This window comes from Trichosurus vulpecula, chromosome 3, assembly GCF_011100635.1.
Source record: "Trichosurus vulpecula isolate mTriVul1 chromosome 3, mTriVul1.pri, whole genome shotgun sequence".
Taxonomy (NCBI): domain Eukaryota; kingdom Metazoa; phylum Chordata; class Mammalia; order Diprotodontia; family Phalangeridae; genus Trichosurus; species Trichosurus vulpecula.
In genome coordinates this window covers 355141282-355165930 of record NC_050575.1, presented here as the reverse complement: position 1 = coordinate 355165930, position 24649 = coordinate 355141282, and the positions used below count along the sequence as shown (strand labels likewise).

The 24649-nt window shown below is 39.0% G+C and overlaps 1 protein-coding gene across 2 annotated transcripts in view; it reads right to left on the bottom strand.

The window, feature by feature from the left end:
• The window catches only part of THUMPD2 (THUMP domain containing 2), a 53815-nt gene extending 29166 nt beyond the window's left edge, over positions 1-24649 (bottom strand). The window contains exons 1-5 of one of the 2 annotated variants that reach the window (XM_036752318.1): positions 24432-24649; positions 15841-15976; positions 5587-5984; positions 2947-3024; positions 762-814 (exon numbers count right to left, since the gene is read on the bottom strand). In XM_036752318.1, coding sequence (XP_036608213.1) covers positions 762-814; positions 2947-3024; positions 5587-5984; positions 15841-15976; positions 24432-24581 — 815 coding nt within the window. In that variant the 5' untranslated portion in view covers positions 24582-24649. Of the gene's footprint in view, positions 1-761; positions 815-2946; positions 3025-5586; positions 5985-11877; positions 11934-15840; positions 15977-24431 lie in introns of those variants that run through there. The other variant, XM_036752319.1, reaches the window with a different exon arrangement.

The window sequence follows — 24649 nt, the reverse complement described above, 5'->3', positions numbered from 1 at the left end:
AAATATTCTTCTATACTAGTTCCACTTCCCCTGGATGAATTCTACAGTTGTCCAACAACAGAATGGTTGTGCCCTCTTGAAGAAAGCCTTAGTTTCTGCAGCTGCAGAGATGGGGCACCACTACTTACATCCACTCCTGACTTTACTCTAGTGGTGTCACATATAGTACAGTACGAATAACTTGAAGAATTCTCCAGATAATTGTAGCAGGAATTATTATTATCCTCATTTACACTTATAGTAACATGACAGTGTTCTACTGTATGATGAGAGAAACATTATATTTCGATTTTCTAAAGGTCTGGAAAAATTTTCTCCAGACTTTTCCAAAGAATTACAATGCATCAAATTTGGCAATGGGCATTAAGGGCCCCAAGAATTGCACTGTATGTTCAATTTTAATAAATGCTTGCTATTTCTCTCAGTTTAGGTATATATAGATTTCTTATGTAGCCTGAGTCTATAATTTTCTAAATTAATGAATAATTTAAAATACTTTAGATTCTAGTTATACTTTATCAATGTCATCAATGTAATTCATAGCTTTCTATTATCCAAATTTTTATACTCTAAAATAACGGATAAAATAAAAACTACATGTTACCAGAGTATTTTAAAGACATATACAAAATATGAAATAGCAAGCTGTAAGTTCCATCTAATCAGTCTTCTTTGCTACAAACAAAACACATAGAGTTGTTGACTTTAAAAATGTTAGTCAACTTACAAAAATCCTGAAGCACAAAAGTACAAGCATTTACCTGAAAACAGGAATCCCCACCACGGAGTAAACATCATTTAGATGTATAAATATCTGAAAGAGCAAACACAGAAATTAGACTGAGAAACAAAACTCCACTATTAGGGCTTCTGGGTGGCAACTTGAATGCTTTAGTTTTGTGCCCAAGAGACCTACATTTTAAGAGGAAGGTCTCAGGTCTTCACGGGTATACAGTATAACGAAACATCTTGTTCACAATTTTTTTCTTAAGCAAAAGTTTCAGTTACATTATACATTCATTTTATAGGGAAAAAATGTATGCTGTTAGAAATTTATATATCAGTGTAGGTAGGAGCAATTCATTATAACAAACATTTAAAAGGCACCTACTGAATGCTAGCTACCTGGGACCTAAAGAAAAATATGGCATAGATGTAGTTCTTAAGGAGTTTTCTATTGGAGTAGGGGGATACACACAGAAAGCTCTCTCCTTCCCTTGTAGTGTAGTTAAGTGCAAAGTGGAGGTCTAGGCAAATGCTATGAGGAATCAGTGAAGGGAGACATCACAGTAAACCGGATCAGCAAAGGCTTCATAGACAAGACAGCAATTATGTTGGGCCTTAATGGGAATGCCAAATGAAACTGAGAAAAGTCAAGTCCATTCTAGATGAGGGGTGGAGGAGAGAAACAGCATGAGCAAAAACATAGACACAGAAGAAGATAAGGTGAGAAAAAGGAAAGGAGCTCCATTTCATTTAGGTGGAACAGGGTATGTGAAGGTGAACTGCATGAGATAAAGCTGGGAAGGCAGGCTGGAATTCAGATTACGCAGAAAGAGTCTTAAATGCCAGGATCAGCAACTTCAACCTCTTTGGTAGGCAGTGCAGAACCACTGAAGGTAACTTAGTAAAGGAATGATATGATCAGGTTATGTGAGTTATATACTGTGGTACTGGAAAAATCAGTTATTGCTAAGGAGACCCCTGAGAAACCCCAGTTTGCATAATAAAGAATGGACTCAGACCTTTCGGCATTTAGCGAATGTCCCTGGGGCTCCATGACTCCACCAAGGAATGTCAATAAGACTATCCCACTTATAGATAACCTGTCAGAATCCTTGATCTGTCCCTGTGCCACTCCCCACCCTGTGACCCGGCCTGTAAGTTCCAAGAGATAATTAACCTCTGTACCCTGTATTTTCTATTTAAGCTGCTCCTCCACCCCAACTCGGGGCCATTTTGATTTGGGTAAAACACCCCGAATGGTCACTGGCTAATAAATTCTCCATTTAAAACTTATACTCTGTGGTGTGTCTCACTCGCTTTTGGTACAACAATACATAGTGTGAAGTTATATGCACACCCAAGTCTCAATAAATGTTTAGTGAATGAATGTGGGGTGCTTGGGGGCTCAGGAGTGATATACCTTGAGGGGATCTCTGCATAACTCAGACAGACAGTCCTAAATAAGAGGTCCTGCAAGTCTATGGGCTAAAGTGGCTTCTCAGTGCCTGACATAGGCTCTGTGTAAATCCCCAGGCCATTATGAGGTTTCTCCATACCTCCTGGATAATCAACAATCTATTTGAATCTCAATGGGTACAACATTCTTTTCAATCCGTCAGCTTCCCTTTATCCTTACCCTGTTCTTGGCATACTCTGTTTAGGGTCCATTTCTGGGCTGAAGTGGATAATTTGCTCATCTCTCTAGTCCTTACATTCTTTCCTTCCAAATGTCACCAAACAGGATCACCTACACCCTGGCTTGGTCCAAAGAATAAGTTTTAAGTTGGGTGAGACATCACTCCATTTTAAGCCGGATGCATCAAATAAATAACCCTTTGGATTAATGCAACATAATGAAACACAAAAATTTGCCATTTTATTTGATGATGTCACAACAACGCTAAAAGGTTTTTCTTATAGCTAGCATTTCTTAATGTCTATTGGGGGTGATGAGTGCTCCAAATGTACTCTATTGCTATAGTACCAGTCCCCAACTGTGAATCAAGTCCATATCTTGTTGAGAAAATTTTACAATGAAAACCACCAAGATTAACAACATTCTCTGTGCTAATGAAAAAAAACAACTTTTTGCTTCTGTATAGTTGTGCTTTTAAAAAAAAAATCCTAAAATACAGAAAATAAAATTATGAAACTACCCACCAGTGTCAGTTTAAAAATAAAATTTAAAATGTAGCAAAAATTTTTTTAAATGTTAATTACCTCTATACTGGGGTTTCTCAAATCTGCCTTCCAGCCAAGCTGTTTTATAAGAGCAATTCCAATTATTCTTCCCACCTCCTAGAAAAGTAGTAGTTAAGAAAAGATTAAACTTTTAAGAATGAAGATATTAGCTTAAAGATATATAATGAGATGTGTAAGAATGTGTAAGAAAGGTTGGAATATGTGATGAAAATATATCCTACCAAAACATTTCCTATCCGAAATAAGAGTTGCATAAAAACACACACACACACAGACACACACAAACACACGTGTAACTGCTATATCTAACAAACCATAATCAAAACTAATTTTGTTCACCTAACAAATTAATCATTTGATAAATTCATCAGCAGCTTTTACAATTCCTTCAAGAAATGATTTTAAAAGGGGTACTTCCTTTGCACCAGCACAGAAATGCAAATCCTTACAAATCTGTTTATTTTGATGCAAGAGCCTTGTCTTTTGGCTGGGTAGAAAGCCATGCCCACAAGGCAGCACAGTTCACACAAAGAAAACTTTTTCACAGATCAGAAATCTTAAGGTTTTGAGCTTTAAAGGACCTGGAAGTCATCTAGTCTATCTCCTTCATTTGATATATTAGGAAACTGAGGCCCTAACAGTACCATAAGGGGCCAAGACTGCACAGGGAGTAACAGAAGCTGAATTCTAATCCAGGTCCCCTGACTGCAAATCTCATCCTCCTTCCATTACAGAACATTGAAGAGGAACTGTGAATTTACTTAGTGAAGAAATGACGGTGGTAGCATGCAGCAGGGATGGAATGAGAACTGTAGTAGTTAGAGAACATGAGTTCCAATCCTAGCGTGGCCATTTACTACTTGGATAACCGGGGGAGATCATTTAAGCTCTTGGGGTCGCAACGAGAGAGTTGAACCAGGTAGGTGATCTCCAAGGCTTGTTCCAGTGCTAAATCTATGGTCTTTTCCTTACTGGCAATTTGCTTCTGAATACATTAAAGACCAAATCGTAGTATGGCAGATCAGATTAATTCTGGATGTCTAAAAAATTGATGGGAATTGCCACACGCCTGGTTCAGCTCCAATAATTGGTTCTACCATGAATGTGGTTAAAGGATTGGCTTGGTGGTACCACTGATCCAATCTGGCAGTCATAACCATATCACATTCTCTGGTTGCCTACTAGGCCCCAAACTCTGCCCTCTTTCCCACTGACTCTTGTAAGGACCCAAGGTATGCAGAGGTGACCCTACTTGGTCTCTTCTCAGTAGTCCTAGTGTTAGGCGGCAAATATGAACATCTGGCATGTCATTTAGCTTTAAGTCTTAGATAGCACGGCATCACTGACCAGGTGGTTTCAGGCCTCTCACAACACAACACCAGTGTACACACTGCACTCTAATTAGAATACCTGGCAAAAATGTCAAAAAGGCCTTCAAAAGATCACAATTAATAGGAGGAAACGAGTTCATTAAAAAGATCATACAAGGTGCTTTCCCCATCATCAGTGTAATAAGAGCCAGCATGCATATAGTGTTTTAAGTTTGCAAAGCATTTTTCATGTTACACCTCATTTTATCCTCACAACAACCCTGCTATCCCATTTTACAGATGAGGAAACTGAGGTTGAGAGAGGTTAAGTAACTTGCCTAGGGTCAGATAGCAAAGAAGCATCTGAGGCAGGATTTGAATTCAGATTATCCTGACTCTAAGTCCATTGCTCTATCCACTGTGCCATCCAGCTGGTAACTTATTTTGTAAATAATTTATGTGTTGTGTAAATAATACGTACAACTTTCCAGCAGAAAATTGCTAGTAGTAATTAAGACTGCATGTTTTATTGTAAAGAAGGTAATTAGAATGGAGGTTTGGGGGGAGCATACCAAAGGAGAAGAATTGATAGAAAAGCTGTATGGTCCAGAGGGTACTACTGGGGGGAAAATCTGAGTATCTCAGGATGTAGAAAAGTCGCCTAGACTGTGAGGTGCTTGTGCTATTAAGAGTTGTTAAATACAATCTGAAATGGTGCCTGTCTGTCAGAGATCTTGGTCCTGTCTCTGAGGATATAGAAGGTGTAACACCTACTTAGCTATTTCCTCCCTAGCCTTGCAAAAAGATGGGAGGCAATGACTTGGAAGACTTAATCCTTTCAGCTCTGGAACTGAGGTCCTTGGGCACTGGGAGGCTGCTACGCTGACTGCTGAGTGCTTTGAGTGGCTCATTCCATCAGGTCAGGGCAGCTCCAGCCACGCTTCCATCTCCTCATTGAAACTACATGAAGTTAAACTATTCATTAATTCACTAAACTATATGAAGCTGAGCTTCTAAAAATCAAGATTCTCAAATACTAAGAAGGATATCCTTGAATTAAAGGTAGGTAACCCAGGCTTTGAAAAAAAATAGTTTACTTAACATTTTATAACTTTCTCTCCCCTTAAACAAGGGGGAGAAAAGCAAAGTAATTTAATGCAAATAATTAAATATATGTATATAAATATATATGCATATACATATAAATTTTGTTTTTATTCATACACATGTATGTACATACACATAGAGGTATATATTTAACCTTATCTTAAAATCTAATTTAGCTTTTTCCTCAAAAAGGAAACTTCCTGGAGAGAAGGGGAGAGGAAGGGAGGAAAGGAAGACCTACCTCTGTGGTAAATGCTTTTGCAATTGTTCCACTACAGCGGCAAGAAACTCTGAAAGTGAATTTTCCCTGGTAATGTTCAATTTCTTTCTTCCCATGATTTTCAGACTGTTCTTGAAAGTTTTCGTTTTCAGGTGTCAGATCTTTACGCTCCTCTATCTTGTCATTTTTTTGCTTTTCCAGCTGACATTCTGTATCCCCTGGTATTGCTAGTGTTTGTTCTATCTTTAACTTCTTGGTAATGATGTTTTCATTTTCTCCTGTTTTCCTTTTGGAGGGTATGGACACTTCAGGTAGAGGTTTTTCTTCCAATTCAAGAAGACTTCTCCAAATTGAAATAGCACGTACCCAACACATGGGATCCCCAGTTACAAGTCTTTGAAGTTCATTACATATTTTTCCTAAATAAATACAAATATCTTATTTTAACTCATATTCACACTTTAAAGATAGCACATAACATTGGCAAACATGGTACAAATCAATTTCTTAAAGCCAGATATACTACTGTAGTATCTTATTTTTCTCTAGGATTCATGCTTCACCATTAGGACATAGTACGGGATCAAGATCAGCAGATACTATGATCTGAAAAATCTAAAGTGCTGTTATCTTTTGGGATGTGTAACTCAGGTTAAATGACCAGATTCTCTGAAATTAGTTCACTCATGAATTAGGTTCTGTATGACATAAAAAGCATTGACATTTTTTGAAAGTTCAAATATTTAGATTCTACAGCACAAGCTGATTACATTAAACTATTTTAAGAATAATAAATGAGCTCAGGAACTCTACGGCTATACTAGGGATCTTTCACTTCAAACAATCCAATGGAGTGAAGGCTTTCATAAAAATACAGAGAAAAATCTAGAGAACATGTGTGAAGCTTTAAAATATTGACAGTACCACAACACACCAGGAGAATAATTTATTCTTGTTAAAATTTTTTATTTTCAGTTCCAAATTCTCTCCCTCTCTTCACTTCCTCTCACCCATTGAGAAGGCAAGAAATACAATACCAATTGTACACATGAAGGCATGCAAAACGTATTTCTGAATTTTTTAAAAGAAAAATAAAGGAAAAAAATATGCTTCAATCTGTACTCAGAACCCATCAGTTCTCTATTTGGAAGTGGATGGCATTTTCTATCAGGAGTCCTTTGGAATTTTGGTGGATCGTTGTATCGATTAGAGTTACTAAGTCTTTCACAGTTGATTGCTGGTACGATATTGCTATTACTACATAGAATGTTCTGCTGGTTTAGCTCACTTGACTTTGTATCAGTTCATGTAAGCCTTCCTCAGTTTTATGAAACCATATCCTTCATCATTTCTACATACAGCACAATGGTATTTCATCACATTTATACACCCAAATTTGTTTGTTTAGCCATTCTCCAACTGATGGGTATCCCCTTAGCTTCTGATTCTTTGCCACCACAAAAAGAACTGCTATAAATATTTTTGTACACATGGGTCTTTTTCCTTTTTTTTTTTAAATCTCCTTGGGGTATAGACTTAATATCAATACTGATGAGTCAAAGTATATACAATTTTATAGACTTTGGGGCATAGTTCTCAATTTTTCTCCAGAATGGTTGGACTAGTTCACAACTCCAACAAGAATGCATTTGTGCCTTTTTCCCCACATGCCCTCCAGTAGGTTATTTTCTTTTTTCTGTCATCTTAGCCAATCTGATGGGTATGAGATAGTACTAGAGGTCCCCTACTAGTATAGTTTTACTACTTCCTCTTGTAACTCATTTAACTTTCCCTTCAGGTATTTTGATGGTATGCTATTTATTCCATATATGTTCAATACTGAAATTAATTCATTGTCCCATCTACCTTTTAGCAAAACGTTGTTTCCCTGATTATCTTCAATTAGGTGTTTTTTCTTTTGCTTTACCTGAGATCATGATTGTTACCCCTGCCTTTTTTTTTTAACTTTAGTTTAAACATATTAGATTCTGTACCAGCACCTTATTTTGAATGTCCTTTTTTGAGTGTGTCTCTTATAAATGACATGTTGGAGTCTAGCTTCCAATCCATTCTGCTTCCTTTTCCATTTCAGGGGTGAGCTCATGCCATTTATATACATAGTTATGATTTCTGTTTATTTCCTTCCATTCTATTGTCTTTCATTTATCTACCTTTTTCACCCTGATCCTCCCTCAAAAGTCTGTTTTACTTCTGACCAATCCCTCACAATCTACCCTCCCTCTTATTACTAGCCCCTTTCTCTTCCCTTTTCCCTCCTACTTCCCTGTTAAGTAAGATGAATTTTTGTACCCAACTGTGTGTAATATATATTCTTCCCTCTTTGAACCAGTTCCAATGAGACTAAGGTTCAAGTGCTGCACATTTCTCCTCCATTGTAAAAATTCTTCCTTACACATTTCTTTTATGTTAGGTAATTTCCCCTATTCTTCCTCTCCCTTCCTCCTACTTCCAGTGCACTCCTCTTTCTCAATCTCCCACTTTTCCTATCTCAACATAATAGGCTTACTTATACTGATGTCCTCTAAGCAGATACCTTAAAACTTCCCTAATGATGATAAAGTTCCCAGAAATTACACGTATCATCTCCTCGTACAGAAATATAAAGAGTTTAATCTTATTAAGTCCTTTATGATTTCTCACTCATGTTTACCTTTTTATGCTTCTTGAGTGTTGTGTTTGAATCTCAAATTTTCTATTCAGCTCTGGACTTTTCCTCAAGAATGCGAGAAAGTCCTTTTCTTCATTAAATATCCATTTTGCCCTCCTGTAGGATTATAATCAGTTTTTCTGGGTAGGTTATTCTTGCTTGTGATCCTAGCTCCTTTGTCTTCCAGACTAAGCCCTCTGCTCCTTTAATGTGGAAGATGCTAAAGCTTTTGTTAAATTGATTGTGACTCCATGACATTTGAATTATTTCTTTCTGGCTGCTTGAAGTATTCTTCCTTTACCTGGGAACACTGGAATTTGGCTATAATATTCCTGGGAGTTTTCATTTTGGGATCTCTTTCAGGAAGTGATTAATAGGTTCTTTCTATTTCTCTTTTACCCTCTGGATCTAAGATATCAGAGCAGTTTTCCTTGATAATTTCTTGAAATATAATGTCTAGGCTCTCTTTTTTTCTATGATTTTCAGGTAGTCCAATAATTCTTAAGTTATCTCTCTGTGATCTACTTTCCATATCAGTTATTTTTCCTATGAGATATTGCACATTTTCTTCTATTTTTTTCAGGCTTTTGACTTTGTTTTATTGGTTTTTGATATCTCATGGAGTCATTAGTTTCCACTTGACCAATTCTAATTTTTAAACAGTTACTTTCTGCAGTGAGCTTTTACACCTTTTTAAAAAATTATTTGGCCAATTCTTATTTTTAAGGACTTATTTTCTTCAGCATTTTTTTTTTACTAATTTCACAAACTTTTAAATAGCTTTTGCCAAGCTAGTTTCATGATTTCAATTCAAACTCAATTCTATTTTCTTAATTTTCTCATATTGCTCTCATTTCTTTCCCCAATTTTTCTTCTACCATGCTTATTTGCTTTAAAAAAAAATTTGTTTTTTTTTTCCTCTTTAAATTTTTTTTTCTTTTATACTAGGTGGTGCACTGGATAGAATGCCAGATGAGGAGTTCAAATCTGGCCTCAGATACTTGCTTGCCTCAATTTTCTCATCTGTAAAATGAGCTGAAAAAGAAAATGGTAAGCCACTCACTCCAGTGTCTTTGCCAAGAAAACCCAAAATGGGGTCACAAAGAATTAGATACAATTAAAATGAATGAATAACAAAAATTGTTTTCTTCAGCTCTTCTAGGAATTCTTGTTGGGCTTGTGTTCAATTTGCATTTTTCTTTGAGGCTTTGTTTGCAGATGTTTTCAAGTCATTGTCTCATCTGAGTCTGTCACCACAGTAGATTTTTATGGTCAGAGTCTTTTTTTGTTGTTTCCTCATTTTTCCAGCCTATTTCTAGACTTTGGACTTTATGTTAGAGTTGGGCTCTCCTTACATCTGGGTTAGGGGAGATGTGTGGCCTGATCTCCTGACTTTTATGTCCTGTTGCTCTTACAGTTAAATCTTGGGAGTTTTAAGTTTTTGCTGCTTTCAAGGCGGTATGAATTTGGGTAGAGTTCCGGTCACTGCTCTCTTGGTTTGCATTCTGGTCTTTACCCAGGTAGACTAAAGACTCACAACTCATGTCACTTCTGCCATGCCACATTCCTGGCCAGACCCCACCCCATTATCTAAGACCTCTTTCTTCCTGTCTTCCTAAGTTCTCCTGGACTGGAAAAATGATTCATTGTGACTTTTGTTGGTTTTCCCACTCAGAATTTGGTTTGCTAGGCTTTTAAAAGTTGTTTAGAGGAATGTGAATAGCTGAGCAAAAATACTCACTTTACTCCACCACGTTGGCTTTACTCTCCAAGATAACTTATTCTTAATGTTAAAAAAGAACTCCCACTCTCACCCAGAGTGGTCCTAAGTTTCCCAGAGAAGGTATTTATCTGTCTTTACAAAGAGATGCTGATGAGTTCTGCACAGGTAAAGAGATATATGCAGCAGGATTCAATTTTATAAATACTGGAAATTTTTCCCATTATTAAAATTAACATCCAGATTGAATAATAAAACTATCCCAGCACCTTTATATTGGAGTTTTATTTTCCTGGATGGTGGTGGGGAAGAGGTTCTAGACAAGTGAAGGTTAATGTTTCAAGGGTTCAAACTTTTTATTTTAACCCTTTTTGTTAGCTCACATTTCCCTACTTTTGAAAACAGATTTCTTTAACTTGGAGGTGACTATACATATGAATGTTAATTGCTATCAGAACCCTGGACAACTAGTGCTTTTTCTTAACACAACCTCTGGGGTTTAATTTTTTTTCCTTTCAATTAACAAGCACTTATTTTTCTTTCCCTCCAATCTCCTCCTCTCCCACATGCCCCTAAAAAAAACCAAATCAAAAAACAGAACAAAACAAAAACCTTTTACCAAACATGCATATTAAAGCACAGCAAATTCCTGCACTTGTGATGCTTGGAGTTGCCATGAGAATTCCTTATACTAAGCCTTGTCCCTGATCCTCTTGCCTGATTCAAGGCTCAGGCCTTGAAGAATCAAACGTAAAGAATGTTAATAGAGTGAGAAGTAAGAAGATCTGGAACTGAACCACTGGCTAGAGTGACCCTGGGGAAGTCATAACCTCTCTGGGTTTACCTCCTCATCTATTGAAATGGGATAATAATATACTCTCTATACCTCACAAGGGGTTATGAAGAGCCAATGAGATCAAGTATAAAGTGATTTTGTAAATTTTAAAGTGATATAAGTATAGGCTATTATTATGGATTAATAGGCTAGAAAATCTAACCATCTAGAATCATGTTTCTATGGGAAAATATGCCAGGAATTCCAAACAACTGCTTTACAAACAAACTTTGCAAATGGAACTATTCATAAACTACTGTTAAAGTTAACAATCCTGAGGGAAGGCAAATAACTCTGCAGGGAGGATACCATGTTCCTTCAAGGGTCAGTAAATGTTAATTATTCTTTAGCTGGTTAAATTCAATTCTTTCTTTTAATGCTGATCATCAAGCCCTGGTATTATCAGTACCTGGTCCCTGGGTATATTTGGGAACAGGTTTGGAGAAGAGTTTGAGTGGATGGAGTGGAAGAGAAGGACTAGAGAGAAAAAAAGAGAATATGGATCAGTTCATGACCAAAAAGAGAGAAAGAGGGTATATAATGTGTGAAACATAGAAGTCTGGGCACCCCTAGAGGAGGGCACTTGAATGGGAATTTGTGGTAGTGTGGGAAAAGTGAGTTTTGGGACTAACAGAGCCTGGGCGCAGACCTCATAGAGCTCTGGGTTCTGTTGTCCTTCCTTGCAGGGGTATTAGCATCTGGGGAAGCAGAGGAGACAGCTCCGGCAGATGTAGCTAACTCACTGCCTGGAAGTAATCTTCAGACTCGAAGTCTGGATGTGAGAGGGTACAAGTATCACTCTTTGCCAGCTGGTGGGCTATCTGGATATGAAACATAATTTCAGTTTTCTTGATGACTTGGGGTAACCATTATGATCAATGGAGGGAAGTACAGTACAATGGAAAGAATGTGGAATTGGAAGCAAAGGACCTGTGTTCAAATCCCAGAATTACCACTTTATACCTTATGACCTTGGATTAGGTTGCAGCTTCCTCATCTGTAAAATGAGGGAGGTTAGACTACATGACCTCTAAGGTCCATTCCAGGTCTAAATCTAGGATCCTATTGTTTGGGGCTGAAAATACTTACGCTGAGGTTCCCTGAAACTTGATTGTACATCTTTCACAGCTTTATTTCTTGTCATCTGAATCATTCTCAACATAGTCAAGTAAACTTATTAGCTTTGTGAATGAGTAAGTCACTTACTTTCTGGGTCTCAGGTACCTTACCTGCAAAACAGGGAAGATAATAATGCATGTATTACTTCTCTCACAGGGTTGTTAAGAGGATCAAGTGAGATAAAGTATGTGAAATGATTGGTAATTAGAGAATGGAGTTAATACAATGTTAAGCACAATTAATTACTGAGTTAAAAGAGTCTTGGAAGTAATTTTCTCATACCTTGAATTAAAAAAGCCTGTATTTTTAAGAATATTTATTAATGTCCTTTTACTTTCTAAAAATATGATATTCAAATTTTTTTCTTATTTCAGCAGTATTAACCACTTCAGCCTCCTACTTGGCTTCACCCCACTTTTAGCTTTCTTCTTTTAACTTTATGGAGGGTTTTGAGGGAGAAACCATATAATTTTAAGTACTTTGAGGAGACTTCGTTTAAATTGTATTTTGTAAGTACTAGCTTAAGTGAGACTTTATTGTGGTTATCCATTTACCTTTAGATCACTATGGCTTTAATTACTTGAGAGCATCAGCCTTCTGTGTGTTGTTCATCCATTGTTTTCAAAGAGGACCAATGACATCATGGATGATGCCTTGACTTGCTGCGAACTGGACTTAATGAGGCAGGCACAAGTCAATCTCTTTCTTCCACAGTCATCAAAGTCCAGTGACAAGACAAAAGTCAGGATGACTGTCGATGGCCTGGGCTCAGCGGATGGTTTCTTCAATATCTGACCAAGCTCTAAGTGTTCCACAGTCATGCTTCAGCTGCCAGACTTCTGGATACCAGATAACGGAAGTTTACTGTCCTGCATTTTACTCAGTTATTTCATTCACCAATTAAAATTTGCTCAGCTGATTTTAATGGGACTGTTCTAGAAACTATGTTAATAGGATTTAGAGCAGGAAGGACCCTTAGGGGATCATCTAATCCATTCACCTCATTTTACAGATGAAGGAACTAAGACTCAGAGAGCTAAGTGAGGTCATAGAGGTGAGAAAGTCAGAATTTGAATAAAGTCTTCTGACTCCAAATCCAATGTTCTTTTCATTTCACCCCAGGCCAGCAGTTTTAGGGTATAAAATACAATACACTTCTAAATAAAGTCAGGTGACCATATATACTTTTAAAGCAGTGGTTCTCAAAATGTGATCCAGGAAGCCTTGGTGATTCCCAAGATCCTTTCAGGGACTCAGTAAGATCAAAACTATTTTTATAATAACACAAAGACATCATAATTTCTAACACAGGAAATATTGATAGACAAAACCTACATGAATAAAAAGCTCTTTGGGGGTACCCCCAAATTTTAAGAGTATAAAGGGGTCCTGTGACCAAAAAGTTTGAGAACCACTGCCTTAGAGAATATCAGATTTTAATACAAATGATCACAATTTCATAATACGGAATGAGACACGGGTCAATCTTCGAGGGCAGATAGGCAATACAGTGCAAAAGGAAGATGCAAACTAACAATAATTAGGTTAAAACTTATAGATACTAAATTCATGATTAATATACCCGCAGAAATAAACTCATGGATCTTAAAAATATAGGGAAAAACATATTTGACATTTTGTCTGTTAATAAACTATCTCCAGAAATGCATTTTGTAGTAGGTATTTAAAAATGGACTATCTTTTAATACTTCAAAGATCTATGATTTTGTTGGTATGCATTTCTCTGAAGAAGAGTATAACAGCTCCACACAGCAGATGACTTTCAAGACTTGCTATGGCCAAAAACCACATTGCACTGCTTCCAAACTGGTGATAATTCTCTCTAAAATGAGATACGTCATGAAGAATAGAATATGTAGGGGAAAAAGTCTTTGGGAATGACAGATGTTTTTAAGCAATTCATCACCCTCTTGCCTAGACTATCTCAACAGCCTCCTAACTCATCTCCTAGCACAAGACTCTCCCCTCTTCCAATCCATCACCCACATAACTGCCACAGTAATATTCATAAAGCACAGGTCTGATCGTGTCACTCCACTCAGTGCTTGGCATATGCCAGACACTTAATAAACGTTTATTGACTGACTGACTTTCAATGAACTCCAGTGGCTTCCTATTTCCCCTAGAATCAAATGCAAATTCTCTGTTTGACATTTAAAGACCTTCACAATCTGATTCCAATCTGACTTTCAGGATTGTTATATACTACCCTTCAGTCATATACGCAATATTATGCTGATAAACTAGCTATGAGAAAGGAAATTAAATTAGGCTGGTATGACTTTTACTCCTTTTCATGTCTTCTCTGGTCCAACCAAACTAGCCTTTCTTGCTATTCTTCACTACATTTCCATTGCTGGTGCCTGTAGCACTAGATGGATCCACATGCCTGCAATGCTCTCCCTCCTCATCCCTCCTCTTAGACTCCCTAGTTTGTTCCCCTCAAACTCGGCTCACATGCCACTTCCTATGTTATGCCTTTCCTCATCTCCCTGAGTCGCTAATGCTTCTCCCACCCAATTACGCTGTATTTGTTTTTTGTATAGTTCATATATACTTATATAATCAACATTTATTATATGAGAGTGACTGTCCTAAATGTTGTATGTATACATGCTGCCTCCCTTAATGAAATGTAATATTCTTGAGGGTGGAGACAGTTTCATTTTGGCCTTTGTATTCTTAGTACCTAGTACACTGCCTGGCACACAGTAGGCACTTAATAAATGCCTATTGATTGATCAAAAAGCTTTCAGCTAAAGGAAGGATCAGAATTTTATCAGCTTTGTTCTAGAGAGAAGCACCAGGAACCATGTGTAGAACTTGAAGAGAAGAATGCAGTCTTTAGGCAAGTTATGTGAAAGAAAAAAGTTACCAACAATTAAAGCTGCTGCAAAGTAGAAATGGCTGCCTTGGGAGGGAATAGGTTCTTTCTTTTGAATAGAGGTCTTGAAGCAAAGGAGAGTGACTCTTTGTTGACTTATGTAGCAGAGAGAATTCTTTACTGAGGCATGGATTGGACTAGATGGACTCCAAGGCTCCTGTGAACTCATATTCAGTGATTTCACAATTCTGAAAACACCTGACCCCAAACTTAGGTCACCTGTGAGACCACTACTCCAAATGAAGCCTCCTCTATACTAGTGCCACACTAGCTCTTAGGCAGAGGTCTATTGGCACCCATCTCTTGTGCCCTTTCTTCCATCCTTAATATACTTGCTGCTCAACCTGTACAGGCCAAATCAGTTAGAAAACTTTCGGCAACTAGATGGACCCCTCTGCTCCATGACTTATGGATGAGGTCTAGTATTTACAAAAGAACAGTGAGGAAAGCACTCCTGTCTGTATTCTGTGGAGTGAAAATGGATAGTGGAGCCTGTGCCTGACCCAGAGGTTTCTGACCACCTGCTTCTGTAAAAATAAATTTGGTCATAAATCTCAGTGACAAAAATGACTGGGTTATCTGGGCAAGGCCTCCTAGGATTACAGGGATAGCTCCCCACCTTCTCCTTCCACCCCCTAATCCTCCCAATAATGTCTGAAGAGGTCTCAGAGTCATAGAATCTAAAAGCTGGGACTTCAGAGGGCACTGAGGTGAACTCACACCTGCCCAAGAATTCCCTCAACAATACATCCACACAAGACCTTTCGGGAAGGGGGATCCACTCCTGGGGTTCCGAACTCTCAATCCCCAGGGGCCTGGGTAGGGTAAAAGGGAGGATGAGTGTACAGGTATAGACCTGCTATAACAAACAGCTTCACAGGGTCACTATGGGAAAAAGAGCTTCGCAAACAACAAAAGTTAGCATTCACAAATCAGAGGAGTTATACATCTGAAGTGGGGGCTCGTTTTAAGACAAAAATCCTCAAGCACAGTAGATATTAGAAGATAAAAGTCTAAATGTTTCATACCTTTACTTCCAGAAGAAATGATAAGTGGAGGTTGCCTTTTAACTAGCAAGAATAGTCTTTCTGCAGATTTTAGTTGTTTCAGCATTGTTAAACCAGAATTGGTAGAGAAAAAAACCTTCCCTGAAATATACTCAACCTAATGAGAGAGAAAAATACAGATGCTATTACTCTGGGGCTTGGAATTTTGCATTTTTCTTAAGTATGTACAAATATAGAATTTATAGGAAAAATTACTGACAGATAAATAATATATTTTAAGACATAAAAATAATATGTAATTCACCTTTATATAGTGTTTTAAGTTTTGTAAAGCACTTTCCTCACAATAATCCTGCCAAATAAGCTGGTTGATTGTTGTCCTTCTTTCTTGAAGAGAACCAAAGTGACATTGCTATACTTGAGTCAAGATTCAATGTGTCTGACTGTGGCTGATCAGACCAATGCGAGTTTGGAATGCTCTTCCACAGGTCCGGCACAAACAGTCCGTGTGAACATTGGGGGTGGATACTCCAAACTTGTGCATCCTGCATTTCTTTTGAGCTGTTTCAATTCTACCTTGCTCATAGAGAACAGCACCTTCTTTGATGAGGGGACGCCATGCTGAGTTGTCCTGTGCCAGTGTTTCCCGTGTCACACAATCAATTCCAAAGTTCTTGAGAGAGACCCTGAGAATGTCCTTGTATCGCTTCTTCTGACCACAGTGTGAATGCTTGCCTGGTGTGAGTTCTCCATAAAATAGTCTTCTTGGCAAGTGTACGTTTTATATTCAAACAACATGGCCAGCCCATCAGAGCTGTGCTTTCTGAAGCAGAGCTTAGATCCTTGGCAGTTTAGTTCGAGTAAGGACCTCAGTGTCTCGTACCTTATCCTGCCAGGTGATCTTCAGAATCTTCCTAAGACAATTCAAATGGAAGAGATTCAGTTTCCTGGCATGGCACTAGTAGACTGTCCTGGTTTCACAGGCATACAACAATGAAGTCAGCACTATACCTCTATAGACCTTCAGTTTGGTAATCAGTCTAATACCTCTTCTCTCCCTCACTTTCCTTTGGAGCCTCCCACTGAGCTAGCTCTGGCAATGCATGCGTCAAGCTCATTATCAATGTGTATATCCCTGGAAAGTATACACTACCAAGGTAAGTGAACTTATCCACAGCATTCAAAACGTCTCCATTTGCTGTAACTGATGGTTCCATGTATGGACGGTGTGGTGGTGGCTGATGGAGCACCTGTGTTTTCTTGGTGCTAATTGTTAGGCCAAAATTAGCACAAGTAGCAGAGAAGTGATTCATACTTTGTTGCATCTCAACTTCAGAGGCTGCACTGAATGCACAATAATCCACAAACAACATCATGCACTAACACTCCCTCCACTTTAGTCTTGGCTTGTAGCCTTTTCAAGTTGAAGAATTTACCATCAGTGCGTTAGCTGACCTTGATGCCTGTTGCAACAATTTGGCTAGCAGCTGCTGTGGGGGTGTAAAACCAACAACAACCAGCACACAGAAAGCTGTAAGACCAGGTTCTTTTGATCTGCTTTACTAAGGAAAGCAATGTTAAGGGGTTAACAATCTTACTTTAATCCAGCATACAAATATCATTCACTTAGTTCAGGGGGAAAAGCCAGCACGCTGAACTTCTGAGCAAATACAAATTACAAACATACATTTCTAAACAGACCAAATACAATTCATAGTTACCAACATCTGAGTTCAGCTGGGAGCTTGACAACCCACGTGACCTAAAATTATCACAAAAATGCAACTTAAACCCATGTGGTCTAAAAGCCCCTGATGTCACAAACATGTCACTCAAACCCCGTAAACTAGGCCTTCCCTTGAGGCAAGGAGGTCACCAAAGACTCCTAATTTAATCAAGGAAACAAAGGCCAAACACTTCAGGGGAATTTGGTTGAGTAAGTGCTAAGAGCCCATCTTGATTCCCAATACAACGTTGTGTTCATCCTCACTGAAAGCACTGGATAACATGGCTAAAAACATCATGCTAAAAAGCATGGGAGCTAGCACACAGCCTTATTTCATTCCACTGGTGACTAGGAAAGCATGACAGCATTATCCATTATCCAAACCCTGGGCAAGCACGCTGTCATGAAATTGAGGTACAATGCTGATGAACTTCTCTGGACAACCATATTTTGACATAATTTTCCATAAGCCCTCACGACTAAAAGTATCAAAGGCCTTGGTCAGATTTATAAACGTTGCGTACAGACCTCTGTTCTGCTCCTGGCATTTCTCCTGGAGTTGTTGGGCAGCAAACACCGTATGGACTGTTCCTCAGCCCTTTCTGAAGCCATGCTGGCTCTCAGGTAGATGACCATCTTCAAGGTGAAGGATGGGCTTATTAAGGAGGACTCTGGCAAGAATCTTGCCAGTAATGACTAACAGAGAGAGCCCCCTGTAATTGTCACAGGATAACCTATTTCCTTTACCTTTCTAGAGATGGACAATGGAGGCATCCTTGAACTCCTGGGGGATGACCTCCTCTTGCCACAAAACTTGGAAAACTTCAGTCAGTTTTTGTATGAGCAGTGGACCCCCTACTTTGTAAATCTCAGCTGGAATAGAATCAGCACCAGGGACTTTGCCTGGAGCCTAATGGCATTCAAAACCTCTTCTTCAGTTGGAGCTTCAGCTAGGGAGGGACTCACTTCAACCTGAGGTAAGCAGTCAATGGCCTCAGCATTGATTGATGATGGTCTGTTGAGAGCACTATGGAAGTGTTCAGCCCATCTCTCCAGGATCTTCTGCCAAACAAGTAGTACCAATATCATTATCCCCATTTCAAACATAAGGAAACGGAGGCTTTGAAAGTTTAAGAGGCATATAGTGATGTGGACAGCATTCACATAGTGCTTTGAAGTTTGCAAAGCGATTTACAAATCTCTCTTCTTATCCTCACAACCTTTGCAGGCACTGTTATCGTGGTTCAGTCGTTTTTTCTGTCATGGGCGACTCCTCCTGATCCCATTTGAGGTTTTCTTGGCAAAGATACTAGGGTGGTTTGCCATTTCTTTCTCCAGTTCCATTTTACAAATGAGAAAACTGCCAAATTACACAGCTTGCTCAAGGTCACAAAGTCAATATGAGTCAGAGGCAGGGCCTACACTGTAAGGCAAGTCCTCTATTGCTTTCAAAGTTTCATAAATTAAAAGATACAATTGGTCTTAAGAGGTTTGATATGGAAATGTTTTATATGATTGCACATATATAACCTATATCAAATTGCTTATCATCTTGGGTGGGGGTAAAGGAGGATGGGAGAAAATTTGGAACTCAAAATTTAAAAAAAAAATGAATGTTAAAAATTGTCTTTACGTGTAATTGAAAAAAATAAAATGCTATTAAAAATAACCGTTTTCCTAACTGTTAGATGACCTGGGTGCTAAGAAACAGGACTGATGTATTTATTTCAGTACAACTCAGTGCTGAAAATTCAAAACCACTTTTTTTCCCCCTGTCGTGGCTCTATGTTGAAATTAGTCAACTTAAAAAAGAAAAAAAGAATATAATCCACTAGGACTCAGGAGTGAGTAAATGAGTAAATGAGTAAACTGACTCCAAGTCCTGCTCTATGCACTATGGTGCCACTTAGTGGCCTCAAAATACGTACCCCACCCCCATACTTGTAGTCAGAAAGAGCAAATTACAAATCTGCCTTCTCCACTGAACTCTCTCTGTGACTTTGGGCACTTAAGTTCGGGGAGCATTAGTTTCCTCTTCTGTAAAGTAAGTGTTTTAACATCCATAGCCCAGTGAGGGATCATGTGAGAAAAGAGACATGAAATATTTTACAAACTATGAAGTGCTATGGAAGTCAGTTATTACTCATTAACAGCTTTCAACCTCATGACATATATTGTCAATTTAAAAATATTCGGAGGGGCCATATTAAATATTTTACTAGAAATGAGCTGATTAAAGATTTACTGGTTCTATAAAACACCTACTTTGTTAGTTAATATATTTAATTACACAAAATTCTGAAACATTTTTATTTATTCTAAAAGAAACTCATATCACCAAAACAGCATTTATATAGTACTTTAAGGTTTGTACTTTACGTGATATTTCTTTTGATCCTCATGTTATTAATATCTCCATTTTACAGATGAAGAAACTGAGGCAGGCAGCAATTAAGTGACTTGCCCAGGATCACACGGCTAGTGTCTAAAGTTTCAAACTCAAGAGTTTCTGACTCCAAGGCAAGAACATTTACAAATATTTTCTCATTCGATCTTCACTACCACCCTGCGAGGCAGATGCTATTATTATCCCCATTTATATTATAGCTGAGGAAGCTAAGGCAGACAAAGAATAAGTGACATGCCCAGGGCCATATACCTAGTAAGTGCTTTAGGTGGGACTTGAACTCAGATCATCCTGACAATAGGCCCAGCAGCTTCCTCAAAGCGTTTCTCAGATGGAAGAAGAGCAATGTCACTCCAGAAGTCCTTAAAGCCCCTCAAAGGGTTTGTTTAGAAGAAATAGATAAAGGTTCCAAAATGAAAAGAACAATATGAGAATAGACTTAGAAATGTTGAATACATTCTAAAAAAAAACAAACCCCAAATGCCACAAAATGACTTCCTTCAGTCAATGTCAAGTCTAAGGTCTGACCCTGTCCTCTTCTGAGGCAGAAAGAGCTAAAGCAAGTACTGGGAGGAATGCACCGATGGCAACAGAAACCAGCTGCTCAGCTTAAAGCTTCCTGACTGATCATTTATTTTTAGTCACAAGACTCAAGTAAAAGGTACCAGTTCAGTGTATTTTCATTGTAATATTTGCTGCTTGAAAATTTATTTATATAGATAGAATTTGTTTTCCTCCATTTGGGAATACAGCCAATACCCAACAAAGCCCAAGCCAAGCTGCTTTTATGTCTAGCACTTCCAAAGCTGATACAACAATGCTGTTATCCAAGTGCTGACACTCTGAGGCAGCTGGCATTTTTGCTTTTATCCTGAATCACAGATTCAAGTCCGACACAGAAAATCCAATGGAGATCCAAGTCAAAAAGTACAATTTGGGGTACCAGGTACCAAATCCACGCAGGACTTGTGGCTTCATAGGTGTGATGAACTCTGGTGTCAAAAGTGCTTCCATTAATGCAGAAATGAAGCATGTTTTTCACTGAATGTCTTAGAGAGATGACTGGGGTGCCAAATTACACAGCTTGCTCAAGGTCACAAAGTCAATATGAGTCAGAGGCAGGGCCTACACTGTAAGGCAAGTCCTCTATTGCTTTCAAAGTTTCATAAATTAAAAGATACAATTGGTCTTAAGAGGTTTAATATGGAAATGTTTTATATGATTGCACATATATAACCTATATCAAATTGCTTATCATCTTAGGTGGGGGAAAAGGAGGATGGGAGAAAATTTGGAACTCAAAATTTAAAAAAAAATGAATGTTAAAAATTGTCTTTACATGTAATTGAAAAAAATAAAATGCTATTAAAAATAACCTTTTTCCTAACTGTTAGATGACCTGGGTGCTAAGAAACAGGATTGATGTATTTATTTCAGTACAACTCAGTGCTGAAAATTCAAAACCACTTTTTTTTTCCCCCTGTCGTGGCTTTATGTTGAAATTAGTCAACTTAAAAAAGAAAAAAAGAATATAATCCACTAGGACTCAGGAGTGAGTAATCTTTGGCTTCAAGGCCACATGCAGCCTTTTAGGTCCATGAGTGCGGCCTTTTGACTGAGTACAAGTTTTGCAGAACAGATCCTTTTGTTAAGGGGACTTGTTTGTTCTGTGAAGTTTGGATTCAAAGGGCCACACTTGAGGATCTAGAAGGCCACATGTGGGCTTGAAGCCACAGGTTCCCCACCCTTGCACCAGGTTTTACGGAAATTAATCACATAGAAAACTAAATAATCAGCCTGATTCAACTGTCCCAATGACAAATCCCTGGTTTTCAAGTATTTTCCAGAGCTTACCTTGATGCCTTCCATATCATCAATGCTCAATAAATACTAAATAAATGAATGAATGAGAGAAAACAATTTGTTTATTTCTTATAATAATCCTTTATGTACTCCTAGGCTAAGTCAATCCATAACATTTTGTTTTCTGGGTTAAATAATTCCAACTGCTTTGACATCTTTATTCTTTAATCATTTTTGTTACATTTCTTTGAGCCCTCTAAAATTTTCCCACATACATGCTTCTTAAAATTCAGTAGCCAAACAACGTACTAGTATAAACTATGTACCAGTCTAATGAGGCTTTCATCAGTGCCACCGAATAATGGCTATCTTTCTAGCAGCACAAGTTTATATTCCAGAAACACAAATAACTTTCTCTCATGATGTCCTTACCAACCCTACTCATGGACTTCAGAACTATCTTCAATTTTATGGCTCCTCAAAAGAGGAGTTTTTTAAGGGTTAGGTAGCTACATACATATGTGCCTAGTTTTAAAGTAATAGCAACACATAGTTCATATAGTGAGGTTACGTTTCACAATGATGTGTGGAACTTTTGATATTTGCTGACTTGTTTTTTTCTCCTCAAAGAGATGTGGTTGGACATAAGCTATTTTTACATAACCAGACAACCTCTGACAAGTTTTAATTAGTCTGTCTATCCCTCCATTATCCATCCTTTACACCACTGTCAGGTTAGTTTTCCAAATAGTTCTAATATGTCATTTTTACTCAAAAAATTATCAGTGGCTCCCTACTGCCTAGTAGATAAAACATAAATTACTGATTCTGGCACTCAAAGCACCTTCCTCCCTTCCAATTTAACCTTCCAGTCATATCACATGCTATTCTTCTCCACGTACTCTATATTTAGTAAGCCCAGACTGGACTTTACCCTCTTTTGTCTGTGCCTGTGCTCATGTTGTCCCTCATGCCTGAAATCTGCCATCTCATCCCCACCCCCAAATCTAATTTATTAAGTTTTGAGGCCCAATTCAGATACCATCTGTTTCATGAATCTATCCCTGCCTTCTCTGACCCGCCTGGCAAAAGGGGGATCTCAGATTTCTTGTGGTCCCTGGGGACTTTCCACTACACTATGATTATCTGTGTAGCCTTCCTCTAGGACTGGACTGAAAACTCCACAAACAAGGGATTGAGGTGATAAAGGCTTTGTACCCCCAGGGCCTTACACTATATATGTGAGTAAGGTTTGCTGGATTAATGAATAAAGAATTCAATGGGCAAGCAGCTGCTTCTGTCCATCTGCCATGAAGCCACCACAGTGATTTTCTTAAAAAGCAAGTCTGACCATTGATCAAATCACTCCATTACTCAATGAACTCCAGTGACTCCCGACTGCTTCTATGATCAAATACAACATGCTTTGTTTGGCCTTCAAAGACCTTAACAATGCAGCTGTCTCCCACCTCTCCAGGATGCTTACACCTTACTCCCAATAAGAACTCTTCCATTCGGTAACACTGACCACCTTTCTTTTCCAGGAACAAGACACTCTATCTCTTGGCTCCAGGACTTTTCTCTGGCTGGAATCCCATGCTCCACTCCCATTGCTGACCTCCCTGGCTTCCTTTAAGTCCCAACTAAAATTCTACATTATACAGAAAACCTTCCATAGCCCTCTTAATTCTATTGCCCTTCCCTCTGTTAACTATTTCCTATTTATCCTGCTTGCATAGCAGATATTTATTTTCTTTTCTTTTCCCCCATTAGACTGTAAGCTTCTTGAGGGCAAGGGCTGTCTTTTGTCTCTCTTTAAATCCTTGGCGTTTTGCAGAATGCCTGGCACATAGTAGGCGCTTGATAAATGTTGACCGATTGGATTATAAGCCGTGGTCCCGCTAGAAAACTGGAGGGTTGCCTTGGTGCAATATCAAGTCCTCTGAATTTTGAGTCATAAGACCTGGATTGAAGTCCTATGTGACTTTAGGCAAGTCACTGAACCTCGCTGGGCTGGAGTTTTCTTATCTATAAAAGGAGGGAGTTGGCTTCCCATGCCTAAATCTACTAAGTGGAGTGTTAGATGTGGAGTCAGGAGGATCACAGTTCCAATCCATCCTGACACCTGTAAACTGGGACGCTGCGGCAATCTCTCAACCTTCCTTTCTCCATCTGTTGAATGGGGATAATAACAGCGCCTACCTCCCAAGGTTGTTGTAAGAATTAAATGAGCTAAAAGTGCTTTGCAAACCTTGAAGAGCTATAAAAATGCAAGGCGTTATTAATATTATTATGATGTCCAAGGCCACTGGAGTTTCTTTAATAGGCAGGCAAGGGCTTGTTTTAATTCTTTGCCTTCTATTAGACTGTAAGCTCCTGTGCTTGCTTCTCCATCCTCAGCACTTAGCATAGCGCTAGGCACATGGCAGGTGCTTCATGAACGCTCCTCCCTCCCTCCATCTCAACGAGCCGAGATGCGTCACGAGTCCAATCGGCTCTGGGTCCTCCACTGTGAACCAGGAGGAAGCCGGCCTGGCGCTCAGACCAGGCGAGACGGGGAGTTCCGGCTCACGCGCCGAGGCCCCGCCCCCAGCGCAGAGCGCCTACTCAGAGGCCGGAGGGGGCGGGGCCTCGCCGGGATCCGGACCCCTGGTCCCAGGGAAGGAGGGAACTCACCTCCGTTGCTGCCAGGCGGGCTCGAACCTCTCGCGTGAGGAAGGGCTCCAGGCCGCGGCCGACAGTACAGAAGTACCGAGCCCCAGCCCGAAGCGGCGATGGGGGTTCTCCCGGGGATGGCGACCTCTCCTCGGGCGCCAGGTCCGACATGACTCCGCGCGGAGACGCGGCCCGGGGCGCCGGGCGGAGGGAGGGAGAGAAAGAGGAGGCCCGCTCGA